General features: G+C 33.8%; 1 protein-coding gene across 4 annotated transcripts in view; it reads right to left on the bottom strand.

Moving 5' to 3' along the window:
* Nucleotides 1-23,838, bottom strand: part of LOC117168477 (protein PF14_0175-like) — a 106,704-nt gene that overhangs the window by 16,197 nt on the left and 66,669 nt on the right. Inside the window, exons 2-5 of one of the 4 annotated variants that reach the window (XM_033354160.1) lie at nt 16,634-16,814; nt 16,238-16,392; nt 12,561-15,839; nt 7,585-7,739 (exon numbers count right to left, since the gene is read on the bottom strand). In XM_033354160.1, the coding sequence (XP_033210051.1) occupies nt 7,585-7,739; nt 12,561-15,839; nt 16,238-16,392; nt 16,634-16,669 (3,625 nt within the window). In that variant the 5' untranslated portion in view covers nt 16,670-16,814. Of the gene's footprint in view, nt 1-715; nt 984-7,584; nt 7,740-12,560; nt 15,840-16,237; nt 16,393-16,633; nt 16,815-23,838 lie in introns of those variants that run through there. The other 3 variants (XM_033354161.1, XM_033354162.1, XM_033354159.1) reach the window with 3 other exon arrangements.

Raw genomic sequence — 23,838 nt, 5'->3', positions numbered from 1 at the left:
GCACTGAAGATGCACTGAACATCTTGAACATTTAGGAGTCAGTACGGTATTTGCAGCAGCTTAGAAAGCGGTTTTATTAAACACCTGTCGCATTTTAAGAAACTTTCTTGACCATCAGGAAGCGAGCGGCCGCTCGTAATTTTCTACCTACAACATCATCGCAGGAGAAGGTCTTAAGCATCGTATTAAATTAACTTATAAAATTAGAATCTCATCAGTCACTTGAGTTGGTCCTTGGCTATGATGTATAACCGGGTTCACCCGAGTAAAAGTTGAAAAAATAAAAATAATTACAAAGTTATTTTAGACTTAAAGAAAGAAGAAAGAAAATATTTCTTTGAAGACCTCACTGTTTTCCTTAAATAATTTTGAATACTAGGTACATATAGTCTACTGACCATACATTTTTCGTTTCGTATATATTTTTTCAGGATAATAATAATGATAAAAGATTTTATATACTTTTAAACGTAACCAATCTGACATTTTGTATGATTAAAAAATTTCTTTGTGAAAAACTTAACGTAAAATGTTCAAATTGATCATGATTAATGTTTGCACTATTTCTGATCTGACTTTACCTGGTATTTGAACCAAAATAATGTTCTTGGCAATAGAGTTACGTGTTCAGGATCAGAGTTAACTTAAAAATCAAAAGGTTGAAACTATTTTAAACGCATTACCTTCTTGTTTGACATCATATGGCTTTAGAAAAGATTTCCTGGAAAAAACTTGGTTTGTTTTGCTAGTGACGGACCCAGTGTAATGCTTGGAAGAAATTCCGGCGTGTCGGCAATGCTGAAGGAAATGTTGCTGAACACTATCGTTTGGCACTGTTTTAATCCTCGACTACAGTTAGTTGTTAGTAAATCCTTTGGGGGCCAGAAATTGTTTAATCACTTCCGATCATTTGTGGATACGTTATATTCTTTATATAGTCAGTCACCAAAAAATTCCAGAGAATTAAAAACGATGGCTTCAGACTTTGCAATATACAGATGGCACATACATTTATCAGAAGAGAATTTTATTTTGACAATGAAAATACAGGGGAAAGAATTTTAAAACACTAAAGAAATGCGTATTGCAGAAGAAAAAATGGAGTATAATGGTGTAATTTTAAAATCGAATAGAAAGCTCATTGTCATTAACAGGGAACAGTTCTTAACAAGTTTGAAAAATTCATCAAATGACCCTTGCTTTATGCTGTAAGCATTTAAGGTAAATAACATTGAAAGTGATGCGGGAAAGATAAATATGCTCATTTTTTAAAAGAAACTAAGATTGTTCATCATAATACATGGCAAACTGATTTAAACGTTGTCTATGGCCAGGATGCTGTTTCAAGGTTGTGTCAAAGTTTTCCTCACTAAAAAGACCAGTGATTGAAGGTTTATAAAATTTTATTGGAGAAGATGGAAAATTAATTTCTGAAAATTTGAAAATACTTGCACATTGCATAAGGACCCTGCATTGCAGCTCAGTGGAATCCGAGCGGAGTTTTTGTTAGATACATAAACCTTTACTTTTCGGCCTGCTGGCCTTAACAAATTGAATTGCTTACACTTCCATTTCCTTTTTACAGAACTTTGTTACAACTCTTAAAAATGCACATCCACCCGAACCTTCTCTCTAAGACCGTTTGCTCGCAAGCATGTTCCCACTTTCTCACTTTTTCTCGCAATGCCAACATCAGGGTAGCCGTTTTAACCAAAGAAAAAAATTCCCGGCCATGTCTCGATTTTTCCCGGTTCGAAAACTTTTGTTACGGTCAATGAAACTTAAAAAACCGAACACTAAATCTAAAAATTGTTTCATTCGAAGTAGTAAAAACTGAACTACAAATGAAAGCACTCAAAGTGAAACAATTTCGTATTCAAATGCTCAATAATTTACACGTATAAAATGAAAACTACCAACATTTTTCAACTAAATTTTTTTTCATTAAATGCAAAAGTATGCAAAACTATAAATCCACGTTATTATATTTAATGCTCTAAATTTAAGAATAAATGAACGAATTAAATTTTTTTAATTATACCATTTTCAGCAATTTTTAATTGCAATTCCAGTTTAGAATTAGTTAAAAATTGAAAATTCCCCGTTTGAATCCGAAATTTTAATTCTTTTCAAAAAATTCCCTTTTCAAATAGAGAATTTTTATTCTTTACAAAAATTCTAAGTTTTAATTAGGAATTAGAATTTTTCTGTAAAACTTTCTGTTTAAATTCATAATTTTAATTTTTTCGAAAATACCCCGTTTCAACTTAGAATTAGAACTCATTCTTTAAAAAAATTCCGTGTTCCCGCTTGGAATTTATTAAAATCTTTAAATTTTCCCTGTTCCAAGACAAATTATAATTCTTTTGGATAAATACCAGTTTCAACTCGGAATTTGTTAAAATTTGAAAATTCGCTTCCAATTCAGAATTTTGTTCCTTTCAAAAATTTCCAGCACCGAAATTTGGTACGAATAGTCGGATTTTGTAGGTGCACGTGATATTCAAAGTTTAGTTTTTTTTGTTAGTTTTGAATATTTAGTTTATAATTAATTATTTTAAATAAACAGCCAGATGTTTATAAATAATAACTAACTGTTCTTTTTTTTAATTGAAGATTTTTAAATTACATGATTTAAAAATGGAATATATAACACTGAAATTATATTTGAAATTCAATAAAAGCCTTTGAGGCTATGTGGTGAGTGGTTCACGTCACCAGATTCCTACCTTACCAACACTTTTTTTTATTTCCTAACTTATTTTCACACGAAACCCCACATCGATTTGGAAATTTAGGATAATAAATAAGAAACACTAAGAGAGGTGGGTCTTTTCCTAAATTTTAATAATGACGGAAAGTTTTTTTTGTAAATAATTTTTTTGGTGCTTTTTCCGTAATTTCGAAAATGTCGGACTAGGCTCACCTATATTTGCGCTTCTTATTTATTATCCAAAATGTTCAACTCGATGTTTTGTGTGAAGATAAGTTAGGAAATAAAAAAGTGTCGGTAAGGTGGGAATCTGGTCACGTTGCTCACGCATCACATGGCCTTTATTTTAAATATATTATTTTCAATTTATATTAAAATTAAAAATATTTTATAAAGTTTTAATAGGGCGTTTACATTTTTTTAACTGAGAAGACTTAAATTAAAAAATCATTCATTTATATTCACATTTGATCCACTAAAAATGTTTATTATCAAAAATCTTCGATTAAGCTTCTATTTTTTAATTGTTTAAGTCTTTAAAACTGCATTTTTAAATTCTTTAAATTGAAATGTACGTTAAAAAAATAAAAATCTAAACTGGAAATTGTTTAAAGTGAAATATTTTCGAATTACACATTCTAAACTAAATGATATGATATATGAAAAAGATCAAAATTAAACTAATTATATAAAAACCGGTTAAAATCAAAGTTGAAGGGATTATTGTTCTAAAAATTTGTAAAATTCCCGGTCAAAAAAATGAATTAACGTTGACTGTCTCCTGGAGCCTCAATTGGCAACTTTTTCTCTATTCTGTCCCATTCCTTTCTCTTAATCCAAGTCTCTACCAGTCCCACAATATCAAATTCTTGGATATACCTCCAGAAATCATCATCTTTCTTCTTTACCCTTGCTAGGTTCCAGTATCCGCCTACTTTCCACGAAACAAATTCTCCTGCACTTCCTTCAACACATCTTTCTCCTCGTCCTATACCCACATTTTCTCATCTACTTTTATTTCCCGATACCCTACTTTCTCCGCGCTCTCTCCACTCCTCTCCCTGTTATTCAGCATTCTTTGCACATCCATTTCCTTCTTCGTCAAATCTTGATCGATGACAACCTTCTTATCTTTATCCTCCAATTCCACAACCAACACTCCATTCTCCTTTCTCCCCTCTAGCCTAACTTTTTCTACTTTGTCTTTAACCTACCCTATGCTCTGTAGCAGCGTTTCCACCCCTTTCCTTCCTACCCTGCAATTCAGCTTCAATCCTCTTATCACAATATTATTTCCTAACGAATAATGTTATAACACCACTGCGTATGTAATTGCTATTCACAATCCTTTGGTCCATTAGTATCAAAGATCTTTTGTTTCAGGCGTCATTCATTCGACTGACACTCTTTTTAATAACTATTTGCCGCCATACATCATTTTCTGTCTGCCTCTTGGCATGCTGCCATTTGCTTTATCTTGATACACTTGTTTTGTTAGTTGTTCATTTGACATTCGCTCAGCATGCCCGAACCATCTTAACCGATTTCTTTCCGATGTGTCAACTATTGTTTTTTCTGTAACATATTCTTTGAGAATTATCTCGTTACTCACTTTGTCCATCAAAGTTTTCCCGCATATTATACGCTGGAATCTTATGTCAATCGCGATAATTTTACTTTGATCTTTTTCTTTATAGGTCCATGTCTCGCTATTGTATAGTACAGTCGGTATAAATGTACCAATACCCTTCTTACCTTCCTTTATGCGCCTATCTAACTACACATCTATCTTTCCGTTTCTAGTGAATAAGCTACCAAGGTATACGAACTTATGAAGTTGCTGAATTCTCTCATTATTCAATACAACGTTGCATATTGTTTTCTCACTCTTTCTATTAAACACCATACTTTTTGGTTTTTTTTACGTTCATGTTGAGGTCAATGCTCCGTTTGTTCAAAATTCTTTGCAATTCTTCGATTGACTCTGCCATAACAAACTTATCATCTGCGAACGCTGACCCACGTACCCTTACTGTCTCGAAATCCACACCTTATTCGTTGAAAAGGGTCATTCATAAACACTTGTCCATGAATAATATAAACAGCCACGAGGACATAACGCAGCCTTGAGTAACACCTTGCATAATGTCGAAACAGTCACTAAATTTCCTATTTATATTTCCCGTTTATATATTGTTTTTATAGCTTGTAGGGGCCATCCATTGCCTACATCCATTTTCCTACTCTCGAACTTTTTTCTGTGTTCTGCCTTAAGCTAAATATTTGATCCGTACATGATTTCCCGGCATAAACTCACTTTGGACTTCCCAAGTCTTTTCTGCTGCTATTTTCATTGCCCTACAAAAAAGTGTTTTTTTTTTGTATATTTCACTTACGGTATTTAATAAGCTGATCCCTCTGTTATTATTGCAGTCGCTTTTATCTCCCTTTTTTTGTATATTGATACGATAATCACTTTTTTCAATCGTCTGGGACATATCCCATCTCCATACGTAAATTGATTAATTCGTACTGTCTATGTGGTATATACTCTTCACCGCATTTAACCATTTAAGCGTTCATACTATCTTCACCGGCAGCCTTATCATTTTTCATGTTCCTAATTATACCCCTAACCTCAGTGACATAGACTTTCTCAATTGAGGTTTCTAGCGCATTGTGTTCTCCATAGCAGTTGTGGCGACTTTTAGCTTTATCTCCGAATAGTCCCCTAAAATAGTCTCTCAAAGGATCTAGTATCTCGTCTGATTCATATAGCATTTCACCTTTACTATTTCTGATGTTGACAAATTCTGTACTTTTACATCCCTTAATTTTTTTTTATAAAGCTTGCTTCCTTCTAAGTCATTTTGTATTTTCTTCTCTTTTTCTATTCTGATTTTATCTTTACTTTCCTTAACTAGTCGTTTGAGTATCTTCTTTTTATGTCTGTAATCATTTTTACGTCTATTTCTTTCCCCATCGCTAAGGCCCGCGATGTTCAAAGTAATCCTGTACGCTTTTTTTTTCTTTTTGAGCAGCCTGAATTTCATTTCTACCATGCATCAACAGACATTCTTCCTACAACCGCAGCACCATAATCTTCGATCGCACATCTAACAATGATATGTCGGACATAGTCCATGCGCCCTCTTTATCATTGTTTCTTGGAAGAATCCGTGAAAAATCTTCCAAGCGTCAAAGCTCCCGTAAATAAGTGATGAGTATATTGAAGAAGCTCCCACCAATAGGAGCGCGAGTTGTGCAAACTGCCGTAGGGTGGGGATGGCGTATTTTTTTAAATTGTGTTTCTTTTAATTTTTAAGCGGCAACTTTTTTATCTTGCGCTCTGATTAGTGTGAGCTATTTCAGGTTACTCATTGCTCATTTGCGGGAGCTTTGACGCTTGGAAGATTTTTCACGGACTCTTCTTATAAGAGCCTCCTAGGTTGCCCTATCTATACGTTCGTTTATATTATTCTGAAAATGTATTTGCACTTCCGGTTTCTGTGGGTTCTGAATTTTTATTCGTGTTTGTTTCGTTTTATTGCTTTTCCTTTTTCTCCATCCCTGATCTAAGTTTGCTTTGGAGAGCAGAAGGTAATGATCAGCATTGCATTCAAAACCTCTCATGACCCTTGTAACTTTGATTAGCTCTCTTAGTCTTTCGTCCGCAACAACAAAGTAAATTTTACTGTGGCTATTTCCTTTAGACTGGGTGTACATATGGATCATTTTATGCCTAACCCAAGTATTTGTAATAAACAGGCCCTTTTCAAAGCATAATCCAACTAATCTCTCCTCATTATATTTTGTTCTTGGGTCCCCAAAATTACCTATTACTCTTTCTGTATCCAGATTTTGGAGGCCCACCTATACATTCATTACTCCTAGCAGAATTATACCTTTACCATCATCAAAAATATCGTAAAAGAACAAGATACATTTTTCATATAACTTTTTTTTAGACGCGCAAACTGTTTCCTTAACCTTTCTTCCGTATCTGTCATTGTTTCCAAGAAAAAGTAGAAAATTCAATTGTAAGAAAAAAGAATTCTCCTGTCTACAAAAGGTATTTAGGATGGAAGAAACTTTTAAGAGATATTTCTTATTAGAGTACAAGTTAAGAAGAAATTAATAAAAAATTAAAACGTGAAATTTTTGAGAACATTGATTTTCAATTTTTGCGAAAATCCGTTGCGATTTTGTTAAATTTTAATTTTTTTCCATTTTCCGCAAATCTTGAAAGAAGATGATGAATGCTCTTAAAAACAAAAAAATAAATATCTTAATTAGGCAAAATTTATAGTGGTTTAAAAAAAAAATTCGTATTATTTTACAAACAAAGCACAAAATTCAAAAACGTATAACATTTAAGGATTTTTTTTTCTTTTTTTGCAAATCGAAAAAATACGTAACGCCTGTATTCCTCTAGAAAACAACATATTTCGCCTTCAAGAGATTCAGAAATATCAACTGTAGAGCCCTACCTGATTTAAAATGGATTCAGTCTAGTTAATTTTATTTGTTATGAATGTCAAAAATGTTGTTGTATAAGCACGAGTTATAAAAAAAAAAACAATTTAATAACTTGATGTAAATTAAATTGTAAAATTACAGATAGTCGTGAAAGATTATGCACTGGCAGGGAAGTTAGGGAATAGGTTCCAAGTGTATGTTTTTGTAAATAAGAGAAGTTATATTTACACAGTACGCCTAAACTATACTGCAATCTAGACTAAAGTGCATTTTTTTTATAAGTATAACGCTCTACTTACTTGTTTTAACTTGTAATCAGCAAAACTTAGCTTAACTGGTATAAGTTCATGGTGAAAAAAATGCTGCAGTTTAATGATATAATTTGTTCTTACCTGGAAGAAGAGATTTTACTTGAATATCTTTAATCTCTTTCAAGGAAGCTTCATCGTGACTTCTCAATTCAATTATTACCACCAGAGATTTTGAAATAAAATTAAAAGCCAGCATTTTTTCATTTAAAAATCGCACGTCCCATATACAATCATTCCTGAAATTAATAATGGTTTATATTTAAAAGAAAATTGCATAAGATTAAACAGGCATAATATTTAATATTAGGTTTAAAAACTCCGAAGGAATTAAAACATATACAATTTCCTCGCGAAATTGCAGTAAATCGAATGAATGATCAAAAATCCACCTGAAAAAGGCTAATACGTCGATCCTGATTTAGAATATCAGCGGTACAACAGAAATGGTCGAATCTTGACCAATTGATACAACTGGGTTCCAGCTTTCCGCACCTCTCCTTCTACCACGTGAGAAGAACAACGAGGTCCGATCGAATTTGAAACAATTGATTCGAAACTTCTCTTTGTATTGTACGAGGTAGTCAGACAGAGTCTCATGGTTTTGAACAAGTCATACTTATCGTTTCGAAATGATCGATCCCTCCCTATGATTCCCTCTCTACATCAAACGATATAAAAAGCGGTTACATATGCAATCGCACCTTGTTATCTATCTCACATGGTAGAAAGAAAGTTCCGATCCATGGAGAAGATTTCAGAATGTTTCGAGATAATCGACAGTTGAATTTCTTGAAAAAGATATTACATTAGAAATGTATAGGGTTACCAGATGGGCCTCGTGAAAAATCAGCACATTTTCGCCTGCGCCCCCCAACCCTCAAAAACACATATACACATCCCCACAGCAAGTAGGTAACCAAAACCCACCTAGCCAAACGCCATTTAATAAAATCTTGACGCCTCAAATAAGTGAAAAAATCGCCATTTCGGGTAAGAATCAGCACATTTCATGAAAAAGTAGCAGATCAGCGCATGGAACAAAAATCAGCACATGTGCTGGCAAATCAGAGCGTCTGGTAATCCTAGAAATGTAGAAAAATTCACTTTCGCCACAAATTTTGTCCAGCAATCCGAATATTCTAGAAAAATCGAGTCAACTCGAACTCGATTAGAAAAAAACCTGACTCTTAAGTTTTGAGATTGTTCAAACCCCTAAGGACTATCAAAATAATTAAAATCATTAGCTTTATCCTATATTTCATAATATTTATACTGAAAAAAAGTCTAAAAGAAAAATGGCCCCTTTCAAAGAGTAAAAGGTATCCAAAAATGGAAAATAAACTTTTAATAGTGGTCTTAGAAAGGATCAATTTTGTTTTTTTGTTTCTTTCATGTTAAATGAAGATTGTATATACAAAGCCAGTAACGTTAACAAAATTTTCGGTATCGGTAAAAAGCATATTTTAAGGGTAGTGCCTACACTGCAGGAAATATATTAAAACATTAACTAGTTGTTTGCCCAAACTAAAAAACATTGGAAAAGTTTATTTCTGTGATCATTCAGCGAGAGGCTGGAAAGGGGTAGGGGTTCAACCAACATTATTTCTGTTACCAGTCACAGTGGCGCCTTCCCGTCCTTACGAGATGTTGAAAAGGGGTCGGGGTTCAACCGACATGAAAATAGGTAGAGGGGTATTCAATGAATTCCTTGAATTCCATGAAATCCGGGAATCTCATAAATTGTGTGACTTTTATGAATACCGAGAATTCCGTGAATTCATGAAATTCAGTGTGATAGACTGTGTTTACACTTTGTTAAATAAACGTGTGGCACTGCATCCTAAATTTTCGTTTAGATCATAAATAACACATACAGTAAGTTGTGTGAATTTTCAACAAAATGTTAAACGAATATACCTCCTAATAGTGGTAGAAAGTTCACCAAAATTTAAATCAGTTTGATCTTATTCAAGTTTTAATGTACCACTACAAGCTACTACTGTTAGGTTCATTCCGTAACAGGGAAGCTCATTTTCGGCGGTTTTTGACCCCCTCCCCTCCACCCCCCATACAGTCCGTAGACGGTAGTGTAGAGTCGTTTAAAAATGATTTAAAAATCACGAAACTTACTTTATGCGCTATTTAAAAAAAATGTAGAACAGGGTGCAAAACGTTTTTTCAACATAAGCATAATAAAAATGCAAAATTGATCCTTTCGAAGAGTTCTGCACAAAGTTTGTTCCTAATATATGAAAACCCCCAAACACTTTACTTACATGGATAGCCAGCGGTTTGTAAATAAATTTATTTTCTTGTTGACAGATCTCTCCTCTTGTGAGTTCAGTTTGAAAGTCGTCGTTTTAAATTTCTCTTAGGAATGATGATTTAACATATGCTTATTTTATAAATTATCGGCCCTATGTTAATGCCCGGTCAAGTTTAAATGCATTTTCTCGATAAGCAAATTTTTTAATTTCCAAATTAAAAATTACCCGGTGTACAACATTAGCCCTTTTTAGATGGACGAACAATTTTTTTAAACAATTTGTTAACTTTATTATTATTAAATGAACATTACATTGGTCAACAAAATGTGATTTATATGTCTATAAAATGGGACATGTTTTAGTAGCAGCCCTCGTGAACAGAAATACCAACAAAAGTCTATAAAGGCAATTGCTGTTTGAGTAGTTGCAGCATTTGCCTTCAACTTTTGTGCACTCGTCTATGTTTTCGTACTAGCTGCGCTCGTGCTCTAACCACTAATTATTATAGTGAGGGGCATATACTAGAAAAATATTAAAACTTGTTTGAATCTAGTCTGGAAACTGGATGCAGTTGGTATTTCTTTTTACGTGGGAGAGATATTGACAAATAGAGTAGAGATACATATTTTTTGGGACAGCGATATATACTGCATTTCGATACATTTTTCTTCGCTAAATCAAACAAGCACCTTATTTCTTTGATACATTGCACGTTTCTAGAGATAATTGCAAGAAACTATTTAAAAACGGTAAGAAATGTTCTTTCTTTCAAAGCTATGATCAGTTATTACCTTTTTGTAATTTAGACAGCCTATACTCATTCAAAGCAATTATTAACTTAATGCCGAGCGAAAGGATCAATCCCAACACAACTGGATCCGGTGTATGTCATCTGACCCGTCGCATTCCACAACATAAGAAGACGAGCAAGTTGGGAGAATCACTTATTCATTTCGAAATGTTTAGAAGATACAGTACACTTGCTACTGTGATAGAACACTCAACGAGTATTGCACACCCTGAGAGTAATTAGTAAAAAAAAGTTTTATATCTCTGTAAAAAATTCATGTATTTAAAAAAGTCTAACGTGGTTTTAAAAATTGATTCAATAGCTTTCCCTTTATTGAGCCGTTTGATAGTTATAATCATTTTTTGAAAAAAAAAACTTTTCTCAATGCTGAATATATAGGAATCTATGCATTATAGAAAAAAAACTCCAAAAAGAAAAAATGTTTATGTTTACCAGTAGAATAAGTATTTGCGAAGAAAAAATAATGTTGGGAAACATTTTTTTCTTCATATTTTACCATTTTTTAAATTAATATTTTCTAACTTTTATTTGATAAAAAATATATTTAACAGATTTGTAACTATAATATATCTAATGTTTCTCTAATATTAGTAGGTTTTGTTCGAATAAAAAAATACCATTCTTAATTCAGAACGATATATTACAAAAGTAATTGGCGCTTCATTTATTCCGCTAGAATTGTTTTTTAAAGAATGTTGAAAACTTTCTCTGTAAACTCGCATCGTTAAAAGATTAAACTTCCCGAGACCAACTACCAACCCCAAGCATCTGGACCTGAGTAGAGAGGAGTGGCGGTGGAAATGAAAAATGTGATCTTTGAATCTGAATATGGCATCAAAATTCCGCAAAATTGGCGGATTTTCATGAAACTTGCTGTATTAAAGTTTTTTGGGTCTCTGTATCCGAATCCGGCATCAGAATTCCAAAACGCAAAATGGCGGATCCCATATGGCGAATCGAAATTACGTAAAATAGGCGGATTTTAATGAAACTTAGCATGTTACAGTTTTTTAAGCCTCTGAATATGAATATGGTGTCAGAATTCCAAAATTCAAAATGGCAGATTTAATATGGTGAGCAAAAGTTTTGAGAAATCGAATGAGTTGGCGGATTTGCATGAAAATTGGTACTATTGAGATCTTTGTTTCTTAAAAATAATAATGGTTTCAAATTTGGAAAATTCAGAATTACTGATCCGATATGGCGAACAGAAATATAGAAAAATCCAATTAATTAGCGGCTTTCAACGAGAGGCGGTACCAATTGTTTTTTCGGTTTAGTGGAAAAAATCTGAATTCCATATTCAAAAAACCATTAGCCATTGCCATAGGGAACGAACAACGTGAAGTACACCCCCTAGTACCAATTTTCATAATTGCCCTATTAAATCAGCCTTTTAGAAATTTCGGATTTGGACCTCGAATTCGCATTGAGCCACACAAATAACCTTCTAGTACCAATTGTCAACCAAATCCACCAAATTATAGGATTTTTCAAAAGGTTTGATCGCCTCATTGCATCAGCCATTTTGAAATTTTTTCCACGAATTCGTATTCAGCAACTGAAACAACCTGTGAGTAAAAATTTTCAATGAAATCCATTTAGTAGAATGTTTCACACATTTTGGGCCCACTTTGTTATTTACAGTCCATACAGTGAAAGGGTTAAGATATCAATGAAATAAAATGACTGATGGATTTAGCTAAGAAAATGCATGGGAATCATGTATCGTTTTTTTCTCAAAAAAAATTAGATTTACTTCATACAGAGCGCGATTTTGTATTATTTAAGGAAACTTTTTACTTAAAAATCTCAAAAACCTGACGCCGTAGCCAAATAATGGAGATCTCATTTAAATTCATTATAAAAAACAACTACGAAAACAAAATATCTCATTTCAGGAAAACCTGGGTCACATTGTGTTTGCCTATGTTACTATGCTCTCATAATCAATAATAAAAAGTAGAGTACATAAACACCTTTGTGCATTAGATCTAATATTATCAACCAGTACACAAAATGGATCTTCCTCAGTTGATGTTTTAAAATCATGCTTGGGTAATTCGTATTGATTTATTGCTTCACAATTAAGAACTTGCTTCTGGAACTTTCCTATTTCATTTGGCAAATTTTCTATTTGCATTTCAGCACCAGAAATATCAGCTTCAGATACATTAAAATTAGTCACACTTTCATCATGATATTTATATTGAAGAAAACTAATTTTATTAATGTTTCCATTTAAGTTCTTTTCAGCATCATTTTTTATTTCTGTTTCACAAAAAGTTATACTTGGATTTTCTCTAATCGTTCCAGGGTTTTTACAAGAAAAAATGTTTTTTTTATAGGAATTCTCGTCTTCGAGAATAAATGATTCTTCCAGTATTCGGTTTTTATTTGTGAAATTTAAATTTATATCTTCATTCATAACAGAAGCATATCTTTTATCATGTCCCTCTCTTTTCGAATATTCATCTTTTCTATTATCAAAATTAACACTTGTTTCATAAGTACTATTTTCCTTAACATTGATAGAGTTTCCAATAGAGATTATTGAATTCTCAATGGCATTTGTGGAGACCCCATTGATTTTTCTTTTATTCGCTTTTTTTTTAATCACTTTTTCTAAAGATGCAACATCCGCCTGAAATATTTTAGTGGATGTATTAGAATTCGCAATCACGACTCCCTTTTCTAGTAAAAAAGTTCCTTCCGATTCAGTCCTTCCTTTTATTTTTTCACCTTCAACAGCAGTTGTTGCTGATTCCGCTATTTTTATTAAATTGTCAAGTTCTTGTGTGTTTGCTCGTTTTTCTATTTTTTTAAACGAACTCTTCAAATTTTCCTCAACTTGGTTTTCTGTTTCACGAATGCCACTTGCTTTACAAGATCGCTTCCTTGTCATTATTGATACCTCTTTTAAATTCGATTTCCGAATGTTTAATACTTCTTGACTTTTAGTCAGTCCCTCATTTTCAAATTTAAATTCTTTATCTGCGTTGTCATCACTGACACTATGATTTAAAAAAGATGGAGGTTCTTCATTTTCTATTATTCTGCTGTTATTTTCAAGGCAGAAATTGTTTATTTTATTTTTAATTTTGCTCAAATCCACTAAACAATCGTTATCAGAAATACATTTTTTGTTGCTTACATCTTCATTCGATTCTTCAACATCTTTAACTTTATCTTCGCTTCGTGTAACACTTTTTATTTTCTTAGTAACATTCAAAACTTCGTTCATTACGTCCATTCCAGAAATACCTTTGATAACTTCTTCATCTACAACTACATTTTCCTTGCCATCTGAAAAACTGGAAATAATATTTCCAGCGTCACTTTCACCGAGACCTATATTTTCAATTTCATTCTGAGTTTTCAATTTATCCAAAAAAGAATAGCATCGTGATACAGATAGCGCGAAAATCTGGGAAACGCTCTTATCATCATTTAAAGAATTTTCATGAAAATCAGGCACTGATAAATTGTTTTTAACAATAAACGAGGCTCTGCCGATCCTCTCTTTGACGTTGCTACTATCTTGTCGATTGAAAGTTTCAAATTGAGATGGATAATGAGCCTCCCGAGAAGGATTGTGCAGAACAGGTTCAGTGAGTTCCATATTTAAAAGGCTAATGCCATCACTCCTTCTACGCGTGTGATCCACACGGATGTGATTACAGTTTTCAAAATTAGACTGATATCCTATAGTAGGAGATTCCGTTCCTGCCAAATCCATTTCAGGAATTGATAGCCTCCTTCTCTTTTCTGATATCTCATTTGAATTAGGCAAATTGAGACTACTTTCCACAGACAAAGAAGAGGGAACAATCGCAGTGAACTCTATTAATTTATTCGGAAATAATCTTGCACTGTTTCTCTCCAAACCTCTAGATTCAGTATTTTTTTCTGAAAAAATACTCCGAACTTTAGATTCTGCAGTTTTCTTCGAAAAACTACTCGGGGCTTCTGTATTACACTCCATAGATTTGGACCGAAATAATCTCGTACTTTTATCCATCAAATCACAGGACTCAGAAATTTGTTTTTGCAAGCTTATTGGAGATATAGCAAAAAAATCCATAGATTCATGTCGAGACAATACCGTTCTGTTCAGCGAGTTTCCTTGGTTTATGTCGTTTGGTGATAAAAAATTGAGAACATTAGAAGAAAATTCCACAGAACTATGTCGAGGCAAAACTTCGCCAGTGCTTAATTGTACATAATGAGAAGCATCTGGATTCCCAAAGTAAGAAGGCACTGCTATAGTAAGTTCCATTGAATTCCTAAAAACCCTAGTTCTCTCATCATCTGTGTCAGCCTGCACCATATCTGAAAAATTATCTTGCCTAAGTACCGGTATTGAAGGCACTACAGACGTCATTTCCATGGACAAATTTCTCCTCACAAAATTATCTGTCTCGGATTCATCAACTTCATTATCATCACCACCATCTTCAACAGAGGTTTTTAAATGAACGGAAGGCATTGCTGTCGTTATTTCCATAGGCATATCATTCAATTTTATTTTATTTTTATTCCTATTTTGGCTTTTATCTTCTTGAGCTTCTGTTTCTAGAAAACATATTTGCGCACAATTTGATTCTTTTTCTTTTAGATATATATAATTAGGAACTGCTTCGGTAAAATCCATTGACAAATTGTGAATTCCACTTTCGGTTCGTCCATCTTCATGTGGACGATCATAGGTATTTTCTATGCCATTTTGAGTAACAGATGGTAATATTTGTGTAAAGGCCATAGTTTCATTATCGTAAATAGTATTCTGGAAAGGTGATTTAGAACAAAAGGCTGTTGATACACTTTCCTCCTCCAAAGAAAGATTATGATGTAAACTCTTCTCTCGTGAAAGAACTTCCACACTCTTTTTGTTATTAGAATTCTGAATTACGTTAGAACATATTAAAACGTTTGGTAAATCTGTATCAGTGTCCATTGCACTTGATCCGGATACGACACTCTGACTGTTTGCTTGTAAGTCGTCGCAAAAAGAAGTTACAGGTGCAATTTCAATATGGGTCTTCAACTGCTGACGGTCATCATATATCTGGATGTCAAGTGGATAATTTTCCTTATCTATGCTGTTAATAGAAGAATTTAAAATTATGTTGGAGTTTTTCGATGTGGTTGAATCTTCGTCGAGATTCCCAGAATGAGCAGCTTTTTGGTGACTGGAATCATTTTCCTCATATGTGTTATCCCATACAGTCCCTTCCTCTAAAGAATCGCAAAATTCTCTGTAAAAAGAAAAAAATTACTATTGATTTAAAAAATGTTTGCCTGTGAAATTAAAGCTGAATTACTACGAATGATACTTCAACAAAATGACAGACAAAAATCTAGTATTTTTTCTCGAAGACTTCAATGTGACATCATTTAAATACTAATAGGTATGTTTGAAAAAATTGCAAGACTTTTCGATTAATTTAGTTTTTCTTATATTATTTCAATCTCAAATGCATCTAATTTAATAAATCTGGATTCGTAATTTTAGAACTGTCAGCTCAGTCTGTTATTTAACTAGGAATTGAGAGGCGATAATTTTATTTATGACTGATCATATTATCATAGTGAAAATTGTGGATAGTTTAGTATAAATTATTAGTTTTTTGATAACACTAATTAAAGAACTCACTTGACATGCTTTTTCTCGGCAAAGCTAACTCGTCTTTGGATTTTTGCAGTAACGGGCGTAGTTTCAGAAGAAGAAGAAGAAGAAGAAGAAGAAGAAGAAGCAGAATTAATATCCACAAACTGAAGAGGCTGACGATGTTTAGACGGTTTAAGAATCTAGAATGTAAAAAGATTAAGGATAAGTTCTTGAGAACTTTAGGGGATCAAAGCCAAAAATTAACTATTGAAAACATGAATTAGCAACGATATTGGGAATAGATGTGGCGCACAGTGGAAATAATAAGTGCCTCTGGACAAATGAATCTAGAGTTGACAGTTTTGATATATGTATTTATAACAATTATTAATATTTAGCAAGCACTCATGATAGTTTATTTCTTCGCCTCGGCGTTCTAACCTCACTTGTCATTTGACTTAGGAAGAACTGAGCCATGATACTCAGTCGAAAGTTACAGTCGCCCTTACGACCGACAGCGCAAGCGCTACTTCGATGTTCACGGCACCTTTGTAGGCTTTTGCCTGGCAATAGAGCGCCAATTGAGTGAATCCCCCAATCAACGGCACTGACGACTCTGAAACTTGGAGATTATATAAATAAAGTATGCCAAATTCATTTGGAAAAAAGAAATACTAGGGTTGACGTCATTCTCGAAAAAATCGCTAGCGAATACGTGTCAGTTTAACACGTAGTCTTATGGGACTCAGGCGCAAAACCGACTAAACTCAGGGACAAAATCACTAGTACTCATAAATCAAATATGTACTAATACTTTCGATTTCGAGAAATCTACTAATTCCATGAAAACAAGGGGTTGGCTTCAATCATAAGAAAATTGCGGGAAGGGGCACGTCACGTTCACATGAGGTGTTTAGGTGAAATTAGTAAATTTTTACCATCGCTTTTTTTGCGACTTCATCGCGACCTCTTACTCTTCTACTTAGATGAGACTGTAATATGTATAATTATCAACAAAAAAAAGTATCAATAAGCACTCATATAAAACATACGTCCACGGTGCCCCTCATTATATACAACACCAAACCCCCAAGCCTCCTTAAATTTAGCGCGTTTTGAGACCAAGAATCAACCCTTTTTTGGGCCCACAATACATCGCTTGCATGCCCCGTTTAAAGCATCGCCGGAACCGACCCCCGTTACCTCGGCGAGAGAATTCATTGCCACCGAGAACCCTTTCTTCATCAGGGAGAGTATCACATTCGTGTACTCGAAGAACCGTATCACCCAGGAAAATCCCATCATCGCTTTGGAAAGAATCTCAGAATCTCTCTCGTATCGACGACAGTCGACGCCACCATAAAGGAGAATCCCTACATTACTCTGGCAACGTGAATGGCAAAGCGCTCCCATTAGGTAACTAATAAGCGTTTTACTTCACCTCCTCCTACTGACTGCCAGGCCTGAGTATCGACGCAAGCTAGACACGATCATGCTTTCCAAGCATCAGCGCATGTTGGTGGCACCACCCGACAACATAGGACTCACTCTATGACTTTATCACCCAAGACCACCCCCGAAAAGCGCCTTGATCTTCGCAATACACACCCATCTGATTTAAACCCCAACCCCGACACTCCTTCATGGCTTCTCTCCACCCAGGAGTCGACCCCTAACTCTCCGACAGGATTGGTTCGTCCCGTACGAAGGCTACCTAAAATTACCCACGTCGAATTAATAACATACAGGTTACTCTACGAGGTGTATTCAAAAAATAAGGTAACTTTATGGTTTCCTCAAAAAATATTCATTTATTCCTCAATATTTATGTTGTCCCTTTTAAAGTAATCCCCCTCAGATATAATACACTTGTTCATTATAAATAACAACTGAGTCTACGAATTCTAGATTATTAATTTCATTGAGAATATTTGACAAGATTTAAAGAAATGAAAGCAGGTTGAGTTTTCACGCACATTGCTATACTGACCTGTATATTAAATTTAATACACATGTAGATTAAATTAACTACACCAATGTATGTTAAATTTTAGTAGCGGTAGTGCATATTTGCTTCACACACATGCATATTAAACCTCATACAGATTTTTCTAACAGTGTAGTGGTGATAGATGGAGGTAGAAAGGGAAAGATATTTTAGAACGAATAGATTGCAGATGGAAGTAGTGAGAAAGATGCACGAGGAAGGAAGGTATATGAGATACCTTAAAGTGTAGCATGGACAGAGAAAGAGAGAGGGAGAGAGAGAAAAGGCAGAAGGAGAGGAGATAATAAGGGAGTCAAGGTTTAACGTGAAATATGTGTGGATTGTGCCAAGGGATAGAGCGCAAAATTTGTGCCAAAAAGGAGATAAAGGAAGTCAGGAACTTATAGCGAGGATGAGGTGTAGATGCATGGAGGATTATAATAGGTTCTGGCTTTCTTGAGAGAACAAGATGTGTGAATTGTGCGGGAAGGGAGATAGAAAAGTGGACGAAGGACTTCCACTTCAGAATAATACTAAAAAAGAATTCTTCATTTATCCCATCCAGGGGGGGGGGGGGGGGTGTGTTGAAAAACCTCAACAATTTCAGTAACTTTAAGCCTTGTGGATTTCTTATAATAATGAAAAACAGCTGTAAAAATCACATTTTTGAAGTTTTTTTTATTTTCATTAAAACAGCAAGTTTGCGCCAAAAAGAGTTTTATAGAAACTTTTTCGGCACCTTATTCTGCACAAATAAGATCCTCCTAACTTTTTTTGTATTGTTAACCCCTTATTTAACAAAATGAGATGAAAAATAACTTCGGTCAAAACTATTCTTGTCTTATTCGTCATTTTTTCATCCACCTTCAGGCCTAAATTTGGTGCACTTAAGTTGGTTTCTCAGGGTAGGAACTTCGTGAGGCGCTTGATTGACATGTTTACACGATAACTGCAAAGTTTAAATAATTTTTCATAATTTTTCATCATTGAAAAGTAGGCTTTAATTAACCATTAAAGTGATTTCATCATTCACAATTGTTTATTATATTTACGAAAATTTGATGACACTTAACAGAATTTGTAAAAACTGTGCGAAAATATGGATTCATATTAATTATTATTATTAATAAGAGTAACCCTAAGAGTTATAAATGCTGCATGACAAATTCCGATCACTATTTTGAATTTCAATACTAAATCGATTTTCTCCTGTCCAATTTTAACTGAAATTTACTCAACTTCCATATTAAATTGAATAGACATTTATCAAGATCTTTCAATAATCTGGATTTAAATCGATTAGCGTTATCCCTAAAAATACACCTAAATGTCATAAAAGCTGAGAAATGTATTTCGACCACTTTTCATACTTTATCTATTTCCACGTTTACAATGTTTCACTGACATTTACTGAAATTAAATATTTAATTGAAGAACTTTCTCAAGACCTCTGAAAAAAATCTGTATTCAAATCAATTAGCCTAAGCCCTCAAAACACACGCAATAGCCATAAAAGCTGAGAAATGCATTTCGGCCATTTTTGAATATTATATCTATTTTCACATTTACAATTTCTTATTGAAATTAACTAAAATTCAATATTAAATTGAAATGACGTTTCTCAAGATCTCTGCAAAAATCGAGATTTAAATTAATTAGCCTGAACCCTTAAAATACACCCAATAGTTACAAACGCTGAGAAATGCATATCGACCCCTTTTGAATCGTTTGTCTATTTTCACGTTTAAATTTTTTTAAGGAAATTTACTTAAATTAAGTATTTAATTGAATACGTACTTCTCAAGATCTCTGCAAAAATCTGGATTTATATTTATTAACCTGAGCCCTCAAAATACACCCAATAGTCAGAAAAGCTAATAAATGCGTTTCGACCAGATTTGAATACTGTGTAAATTTTCACATTTACAATTTTTCACTGAAATTTACTCAAATTCAATATTAAATTAAATAAACGTTCATCAAGATCTCTGCAGAAATTTAGATTCAAATTACATCAAAACATAAAAGCATAAAATCTATTATCAAATTACATAGCCTGAGCCCTCAAAATAAACCCAATAGTCATAAAAGCTGAGAAATGCTTTTCGACCACTTTTGAATATTTGATCTATTTTCACATTACAATTTTTTACCAAAATATACTGAAATTAAATATTTAAGTGAATAGACCGTTCTCAGGATCTCTGCAAAAATCCGGGTTTAAACTAATTAGCTTAAACCTTCAAAATAAACCCAATAGTTAAAAAATCTGAGAAATGCATTTCACCCCTTTTTGAATACTTGATTTATTTTCACGTTTACAATTTTTTTCTACAATTTACTTAAATTAAATATTTAACCGAATATACCTTTCTCAGGATCTCTGCAAAAATCTCGACTTAAATTAATTAGCCTAAGCCCTTAAAATACACCCAACAGCCTTCAAAGCTGAGAAATGCATTTCGACCACTTTTAAATACTTTATCTATTTCCACGTTTACAATTTTTTACTTAAATTTACTGAAATTAAATATTTATTTATATAGACCTTTCTCAAAGATCTCGGCAAAAAATCTACATTTAAATTAATTAGCCTAAACCCTCAAAATACACCCAATAATCATACATACTAAGAAATGCATGTCGACTACTTTTGAATACTTTATCTATTTCCACGTTTACAATTTTTTACTTAAATTTACTGAAATTAAATATTTAGTTGAGTACACCTTTCTCAGGATCTCTGCGAAAATCCGGGTTTAAATGAATTAGCCTAAGCCCTCAAAATACGCCCAATAGTCTTGAATGCTGATAAATAGATTTCGATCGCTTTTGAATACTATATCTATTTTCACGTTAACAATGTTTCACTGAAATTTACTGAAATTAAATATTTATTTAAATAGACCTTTCTCAGGATCTCTGCAAAATTCTGGATTTAAATTATTTAGCACATCCAATAGTCATAAAATCTGAGAAATGCATTTCGACCACGTTCGAATACTTGATCTATTTTCAAATTTGCAATTTTTTACCAGAATGTACTGAAATTAAATATTTAACCAAATATACCTTTCTCAGGATCTCTGCGAAAATCTCGACTTAAATTAATTATCCTAAGCCTTTAAAACACACCCAACAGCCTTCAAAGCTAAGAAATGCATTTCAACCATTTTGAATACTTTATCTATTTTCACATTTACAAAGTTTCACTGTAATTGACTGAAATTAAATATTTATTTATATAGACCTTTCTCAAAGATCTCGGCAAAAATCTGCATTTAAATTAATTAGCCTAAACCCTCAAAATACACCCAATAATCATACATACTAAGAAATGCATGTCGACTACTTTTGAATACTTTATCTATTTCCACGTTTACAATTTTTTACTTAAATTTACTGAAATTAAATATTCAGTTGCGTACACCTTTCTCAGGATCTCTGCGAAAATCCGGGTTTAAATGAATTAGCCTAAGCCCTCAAAATACGCCCAATAGTCTTGAATGCTGATAAATAGATTTCGACCGCTTTTGAATACTATATCTATTTTCACGTTAACAATGCTTCACTGAAATTTACTGAAATTAAATATTTATTTAAATAGACCTTTCTCAGGATCTCTGCAAAATTCTGGATTTAAATTATTTAGCACACCCAATAGTCATAAAATCTGAGAAATGCATTTCGATCACGTTCGAATACTTGATCTATTTTCACATTTGCAATTTTTTACCAGAATGTACTGAAATTAAATATTTAACCGAATATACCTTTCTCAGGATCTCTGCGAAAATCTCGACTCAAATTAATTATCCTAAGCCCTTAAAATACACCCAACAGCCTTCAAAGCTGAGAAATGCATTTCGACCATTTTGAATACTTTATCTATTTTCAAATTTACAATTTTGTTACAAAAATTTTCTGAAATTAAATATTTAACTGAGCAGGCGTTTCTCAGGATCTCTGCAGAAATCTGCATTTAATGTAATGGTAGATCCTTAATTCGTGGACGAACTGTCGGAAACTTTTCGTAAAAAACCTATCCGATGTTATGTAATCAATTACACACTGAACGCGTTACGCATTATATTTTGCCCATCCCTTCTTGTTAAATTAATGCAAAAATCTTTTGACATTTTTATTTATCGTCAGCTTTAGTCTTCTATTTGAATCAGCCAAAGCTCTCGCCGCACAATAAACTGAACTATTGACGGTTCAAAGGTTGGACACTTCCGAGCTATTCTCACGAAGGGAGATATTCATTTCTGCCAAATCTGGGATATTAGGAGAAACCTGAAAGTTTGTGCTCCTCATTGTCCTGCGCTTTCTCCTGTTCGCCTGCGGTTTGTTCATTCATTGGTTAGGGAACGCTCTGCGTTCATATTCATTTTCCGAGAGGTTGGGCTCGTATCAGTCCAGAAAGACATCCTTGAATCGATCCGTTCACTCAATGTGAGCATTTCACCGGTAAGTTCTCGTGTTTCTATCTACATTATTTTCAGCTCCCCAAAATCTAGGGTGATGGGCACTGTTTGCCGACCTATTGTCGGATGCTCTGCGCGTCCGACGAGCAACTAGGTAAAGGGTTCGTCTTTCCTTGCATAGCCACGCATGCAAGGATGAAGCTGCATACGCAGGTGCCATAAAAATTTCGGAATGGTTGCTAAGCCTCAGCTTGGGGGTTTTTTTTCTTCTAGGCCATACCTGATCAATTTTCCGCGACTGGTTTATAAGTATTTAAACCATATTCAGCAAAAACCCTTGTGACAGGAACCCTCTATTCACAACCCTAGGACGCATCCCGTGGCTTTGGAATAGGCCCTTCAATTCTATTTCAAATATATCGGACAATCAACTATTCAATTCATGGTGCATCTAGAGCTTTGGCTGAATCAAATCGAAGGCCCACGAATTGAGAATATACTAAAACATACTGAACAAGTAAAAGCTGCTTTCATAAATCCGCCCAAGCTCGAGGAAGTAAATACTTTTTGGAAAGAAGTTTACGAGATCCAAATACTATTGAAGGAAATCACTGAGAATATCAACCGCTTCAAGGAGCTTTGCCACATTCTATTCACATCTGGGGAGAAATGTCAGAACACGCTGTGTAAGATCTTTATGGCTATCCTAAACAACAGGATTGTTCCAAGAATTGAGCCTGTGCCGAGAGATATGTACGATTAGAGTGGTTCGAAAAAAGGTGTAGAAGACTGCCTTGATAACCTACTGATTGACAGGTGTGTCTGCAAAGACGCAGCATTCCACCAGCGCTGCCTGTCGATGTACTCATGTATTGTTATATGTATGACCTAAAGATCTATGCTTCTAGTTTAAAAACACTTGCCGCAGAGCAGCATTCAGGACGTAACATCAATGAGAGTCTCTCTGAAGTATATAAAAGCGTCTTCTTAGACAGACTTTGTCTTCCAATTGTTCGACGTGAACAAGGTATTTGTGGCTAAGACGCTTGCCATCTCGGTTATACTCTACATGTTTCCCCAGCAGGCATCAGGCCCAAGTTGATGTCATAAGTAGATACCTATGAGATATGAAATCCCTTTACAGTCTGTCAAGTTAAAGCGTGGGTGGCTTTACTCGCAGTCGGTAAGGTGTATCGACATGATTTTGGTGTCAAAATATTAAGAAGAGCTCC

Source organism: Belonocnema kinseyi, chromosome 2 (assembly GCF_010883055.1).
Source record: "Belonocnema kinseyi isolate 2016_QV_RU_SX_M_011 chromosome 2, B_treatae_v1, whole genome shotgun sequence".
In the NCBI taxonomy this organism is placed as follows: domain Eukaryota; kingdom Metazoa; phylum Arthropoda; class Insecta; order Hymenoptera; family Cynipidae; genus Belonocnema; species Belonocnema kinseyi.
The sequence above is the reverse complement of the archived record's forward strand: the minus strand, read 5'-3'. Positions and strand labels throughout refer to the sequence as shown.